This window comes from Rhagoletis zephyria, unplaced genomic scaffold, assembly GCF_001687245.7.
Source record: "Rhagoletis zephyria isolate East Lansing unplaced genomic scaffold, Rhagoletis_zephyria_1.1 Rzeph_scaffold_00230, whole genome shotgun sequence".
Classification (NCBI taxonomy): domain Eukaryota; kingdom Metazoa; phylum Arthropoda; class Insecta; order Diptera; family Tephritidae; genus Rhagoletis; species Rhagoletis zephyria.
The window spans coordinates 16,895-22,854 of record NW_016157314.1 but is presented as its reverse complement, the minus strand read 5'-3'; the positions used below and the strand labels follow the sequence as shown (position 1 = coordinate 22,854).

General features: G+C 39.1%; 1 protein-coding gene across 1 annotated transcript in view; it reads left to right on the top strand.

Moving 5' to 3' along the window:
- The window catches only part of LOC108358268 (importin subunit beta-like), a 169,307-nt gene extending 164,832 nt beyond the window's left edge, over window positions 1-4,475 (top strand). Inside the window, exons 6-8 of the mRNA XM_017609490.1 lie at window positions 1,074-1,080; window positions 1,887-2,459; window positions 4,396-4,475. Of these exons, the coding sequence (XP_017464979.1) occupies window positions 1,074-1,080; window positions 1,887-2,459; window positions 4,396-4,475 (660 nt within the window). The remainder of the gene's footprint in view (window positions 1-1,073; window positions 1,081-1,886; window positions 2,460-4,395) is intronic.
- The last annotated feature ends 1,485 nt before the right edge of the window (window positions 4,476-5,960 follow it).

Genomic DNA, 5,960 nt, shown 5'->3' with positions numbered 1-5,960 from the left:
TTTTTTTTTCTTCATACATTTATTTTTACCGGCAAAACTGTTGATTATATAGAAAAACGTTATATGAACAGATTAAAGGAATTGTAATTTTTAATTTTTTTTAATTTGTTTGAGCAAAATCGGACTAGTGGTTCTCGAGTTATGTCAAAAAAAGACCACCAAAGGTGACCATTTCCCCTATATGATAGTTATATATATATCTCGATTCCTAGACGTGACCCAGCGAAACGCCGGGAAACGTATAACTTTTTTTTGACCGATATAACATTTCCCGTTGGTTTCATCCCATCCCGATTTTGACTGTCCCATAGTGTTATAATTGCCATTCGTACTGTCATCAGGTATGTATCTTGAAAATAGAAATCGTTGCATCTTTTAGGCGCATCAATATCACATAGTTACATCCCGAGCTAATAAAAGGAAGGTAAAAAGGGTGAGTACCGGTTCGTTAGGTCTTGAAATTAGACGCATGTTGTAGAGAAGCATATGCAGTTTTCGAGCATATAATTGGATCTTTTCGCGCGACTTGCAAATACATATATGTATGATGTATTGTGGAACGATTTTCCGTCATCCCTTGTCAAATTTGGTTTGGAGACAAACCGGTTTCGGCGTTGTGCCATCTTCATACCAATAATATACCAAAGACGGCTACTGAAAGTACATACTACTAAGGCTAACATCTGGTTCAACAAGCAATGTTTAGAATTGAATATTACACCGAAATTCGCGCAAATAAAACTAAAATCAAACACCGAAAATAAGCGGAGAATCTTAAAAAGAGCAGAAAACAGCTTTCTTCGCCACGAAATAAGAAACCTACACGGCAAGAGGGAGCGGACAAACTCGGAGCTATTGGCAATTCACCTAGAACTAGCGGGACTCCTACCAACCAGTACACTGATGCAGATATTAGATGAAATGGAGGAAAACATCAAGAAAGTCATGGGGCAGAAGTACAGAAACTTGAAGACCTCAGTAAAAAACAAAAGGGCGCAAAGAACCAAAAACAAGCAGAACCGCAATTCCATTCAAATTTTGTAAATTTAACAGCGGTCCCTATCAATGAGCAGGAGGCAGAAATACTGAGGAAAGGTCTTAAACACAACATCACAAACTATGATAAAAAGAAGGAAATGGAGCACACCATTGTGGACACAGAAATGGCTATAGCATTGATCCCAAAAGAAGAGCAGGATCACACCAGGCACCTATGTAGGCATATAATCGAAAAAAATGCAAAATCCAATGACAAAAGAAAGCAGGGTAATGAAAACAAAACAATCAGGGTTCTTAAACAAAAACTAAAGGCGAACAACGTGATCACAACAAAAGCAGACAAAGGGAACACAACGGTATTAATCAATAAAAATGAATATATAGAAAAAACGGAACAAGTAATAAAAGAAACAGGCTGCAAGAAAATAGGAAATAATGATCCCACCGATGAGTACCAAGTGGCAATAAGAAGCGCTATAAAAAGGGCGACAACGATAATAAATGAGAATGAAGCAGGAAGACTAACATCAATGAACCCTTCGGCCCCTCCAATGATTTCATTACCTAAAATACATAAACCAGATAACCCGATGAGACCATTATTAACTACATATCGGCTCCGGCATACAAACTCTCGAAATACCTGAAGACCATACTAAAGAACAAACTAGAGTTACCCAATAAATATATAGTCACAAACGCGGCAGAGTTTATAGAAAAGATGACGCCCTTACATATCACTAATAATACTAAATTGGTATCATTTGATATAAAGGATCTTTACCCGTCAATACCAACAACAGAGACAATGGATATTTTATTTAGAATATTACTCGGCAAAACGGAAAAGAAAATCGCAAAAGAAATCATCAATACTTTGAAGATTACGATAAACCAAAATTATTTCCGATTTAACAACAAAATATACAGGCAAATAAATGGACTAGGAATGGGTAACCCAACATCGGCTATACTCATGGAGGTGTTCATGCAAAGCCTAGAGGAGAAATATATGGAGCATCTCACAACCAATTTAGGGGTCAGCTTCTACGCTAGATATGTGGACGACATAATATGCATAATAACGGGGGACAAAGAGGAGCAGATATTAGACTACCTTAATGAACAACACAAAAATATAGCATTCACGATGGATAAGGAAAAGAAAGGAAAACTCAACTATTTGGATCTAACTATTAAAATAAACAAGACCACCAACAGACTGGAATACGAGATGTACAGAAAGCCCACAGCGACCGACACAGTAATACATGAAACCTCTAACCACCCACAACAACACAAAAACGCAGCATTTAGACAATTATTAACTAGACTTGAGCGAACCCCGTTAACTAAGGAAGCACACAGGAGAGAGCTAGACACAATATATGCTATCGCCAGAAACAATGGATACAAAAAAGATCTGGTGGACAAAATTAGAAAGGACTCGAAACGAAAAAGTAGGGACAAGAAAAAAAACAACGATGCAGCTTGGGCAGTGTTAACTTACACGGGTAAAATGACGTACAAACTGGCCAAGGTTTTCCAAAAATTCAACATTCGCACATCGTTCAGAACCAGGAACAATGTCGGAAGGATACTGAACAACAGAACAAACGAAGAGGACACTCTAGATAAGCAGGGTGTATACTAATTAACGTGTGAATGCAAGTGTAGCTACATAGGGCAAACTGGCCGTATTATTAAAACAAGATTCCGAGAACATATAAGAGACTACAATAAGAGGACACAAAAACCAAGCGTCACACCAGAATCAAACTTCGCAAATCATATGTTTGAAAATAAATGTACACCAATGAAAATTAATAAGGCAGCCAAACTCCTCCATGTACAGCATAAAGGACGGCGTTTGAACATATTGGAAAACATGGAGATATACAAGCAGAAAACATTTCAAGGGAGAATTATAAACGAACAAACAAACACCGTATCCGATGTAATATTCGAACCACTCAAGATGTTGTACGAAAAATATGAGAAGACCCCGGAAAAAACGCCAACGCGAAGATACATACCTACGCCGCAGAGACCAAGAAAATGAAAATAACGGATTTCTATATGCCGGCACAAGTAAGCAACCTAATACCTGCTAAATAACGGAACATAAACCGACGCAATCACGAAAACCAAGAAAATTAAAATAACGGATTTCTACCCGCCGGCGAATACAAGCAACCAAAAAGCACCTACCTGTGAGATAATGAAACAAAAGCGGTCGCACTTAGATGGGTATGCATGACCTAATGACAGTTAAAACAGATAGTAACACGAATACATAAAAAGCGGAAGGAAACACGAACTATTCAGAACGAAAAATGACATTGAAGATGGCACAACGCCGAAACCGGTTTGTCTCCAAACCAAATTTGACAAGGGATGACGGAAAATCGTTCCACAATACATCATACTCCTACCCTGTCGGAAACACAAACAACCAAAAAGAACATATATGTATATTCAAAGATGATAATATTGCCATTCACGTTTACATTCAAAATTATAATTCATAATTTCGTTTTGTACCAGATATTAAGTATAGGTATATCCATTTACTTAAATGCAGACGTACGGCGGCCGCTGTGGTTTAGTGGTTAGCAGTGCGCGCTACTACGTAGGTTCTGGGTTCAAGCCCTGGTCAAAGCAGCATCACAAAAAATATAAAAAAAAAATATATAGAGTCGGCGTAAAACTGTAGGCCCCTCCCCTTTGTGTAACAACATCAAGGCCCCTTTGTGTAACAACATTAGACGTATTAAGAATAAAAGTACTAACAGAGATATGAGCGTTTGGTACAAAAATATTTTTTTATGTTTTTATGTCCGCGGACCGCTAATCCTCTCTTTGTCGATTTGACAGAATCCACCCTTTCGCTGATGTCACAATATTTTTTTTTCGCACTAGTGATGAATATAAAATTTTCAAATTGTACCTATTTGCCGAAAAGTTGTACATAAAAGTAGATACACTTAACCTAAAATGTAAACACGTATTTTTATGTGTATACATTTTTGATAGTCGCTGGACTACATCTTCCTTCTGTACCATACCTACTTTTGGACTTACATGAAACAATCTTTTCTACTATGAATGACCTTGAAAGGGATTTTTCTAAACAGTTTAAGTCAAACATATGTTTTAACTAATGTGTATGCCCTTTACAAAGGTGGGTGGCTATTGGAATTCCTACACTAGAAAATGCGTTGAAATGCCTTTGAAAATAAGAGAAAATTTCGCGATAAGTTATTTGGCTACGCTCCAAATGTACCTAAAATAATGTGCTTGTGTCGAATGTACGTTCAAGTTTAAAGCTTAAGAGTAGGTACAATTTTACCTAGTTTTACATCACTATTTTGAACAACTTGTCCCTTCTTCCAGGTTGCTCTCAACTCGATCGCTGCAATCTTGTATTCTATTATTCTTGCATTAAAGCGAAATTAGTCAACGACGTAGCGTAAACGTACGTAGCAACATATCAAATTTACTGTTGATAGAGAGAGAGAAGCAACGGCAACGTCACCGTCATGCGGTCGTGAGTTTTCGTTAACCAAATCCCATAAGGTAGATCGTATCAGTGTCAACGTACGTTTACGATACGTCGTTGACTAATTTCGCCTTAACTGGGCTACAGCCAGGGTTCGGATTTGCCTCATTTTAGCCCCTCGCTCGCTCGTTAGTTTGCTCTGAGCTTGCGCAACTCACAAGCAACAAGCGAGGCTGTTTGCAAACGAGCATTCGTTAAGTACGGGCGCACGCGCTGAGCAGCCAGCGAGCGAGTAAGGAAACGAGGGCAGCGCAAGAGTAGAGCGGCAAGCAAACGAGGACCACATTAGCTCTGCCCTCGCGAGGGCGACGTTGCGAGCGAGGCACTCATTTGCAGCAGCAGACGAGCGAGGCGAGTAAACGAGCGAGGCAAATGAGGCAAGCAGATTAGACAGGCAAACGGGTTGTTTGGTCAGCAAAAATTTATTGGATAAAAATTGCATTAACTAAGAATTTTGAGTAAAGGATTGTACGCACACATGCAGATATGTATATACATATGTACACATATGTATGTATTTATTTATGTATATATTCTCATGCACAGAAGAATAGATGAGTTCTATTTTGACCAGTTTTATCTACTAGGTAGGCACATATGTGCATACATATCTATGTAGGTATACTTTTTTTAATGTTCAATAATTTCTTATAAAACTTCAATTATAAGTTAGGTCTCTTTTTATGCGGTTCTTTTTTATGCAGATTTGAATTTATGCGGTTTTTCAAACACTTTTTTCGCTGTAGCGATTTTGCTTTTTTGAGAGCTTCTATTACTTTATTTTTAAATGTGTAAGGGGCAATGTGTACGTATAGCAATAACGCGGCTAAAAAACAACAAAGCTGCTGGAGCTGACAACCTGCCAGCTGAGCTATTCAAGTACGGCGGCGAGGAGTTGATAAGGTGCATGCATCAACTCTTGTGCAGAATATGGTCAGATGAACGCATGCCCGACGACTGGAACTTAAGTGTGCTCTGTCCAATCCACAAGAAAGGTGACCCCGCCATTCGCGCCAACTACCGCGGGATCAGCCTTCTAAGCATAGGTTACAAGGTCTTATCGAGCGTATTGTGTGAAAGACTGAAGCCCACCGTCAATGAACTGATTGGGCCTTATCAGTGTGGCTTTAGACCTGGCAAATCCACCATAGACCAGGTATTCACAATACGCCAAATCTTGGAAAAGACCCGCGAGAAAAGGATCGACACTCACCACCTATTTGTCGACTTTAAAGCCGCTTTTGACAGCACTAAAAGGAGTTGCCTATACGCCGCTATGTCTGAATTTGGCATCCCCTCAAAACTCATACGGCTGTGTAAAATGACGTTGAGCAATACCACCAGCTCCGTCAGAATTGGAAAAGACCTCTCCGAGCCGTTCGCCACAAAACGGGGTTTC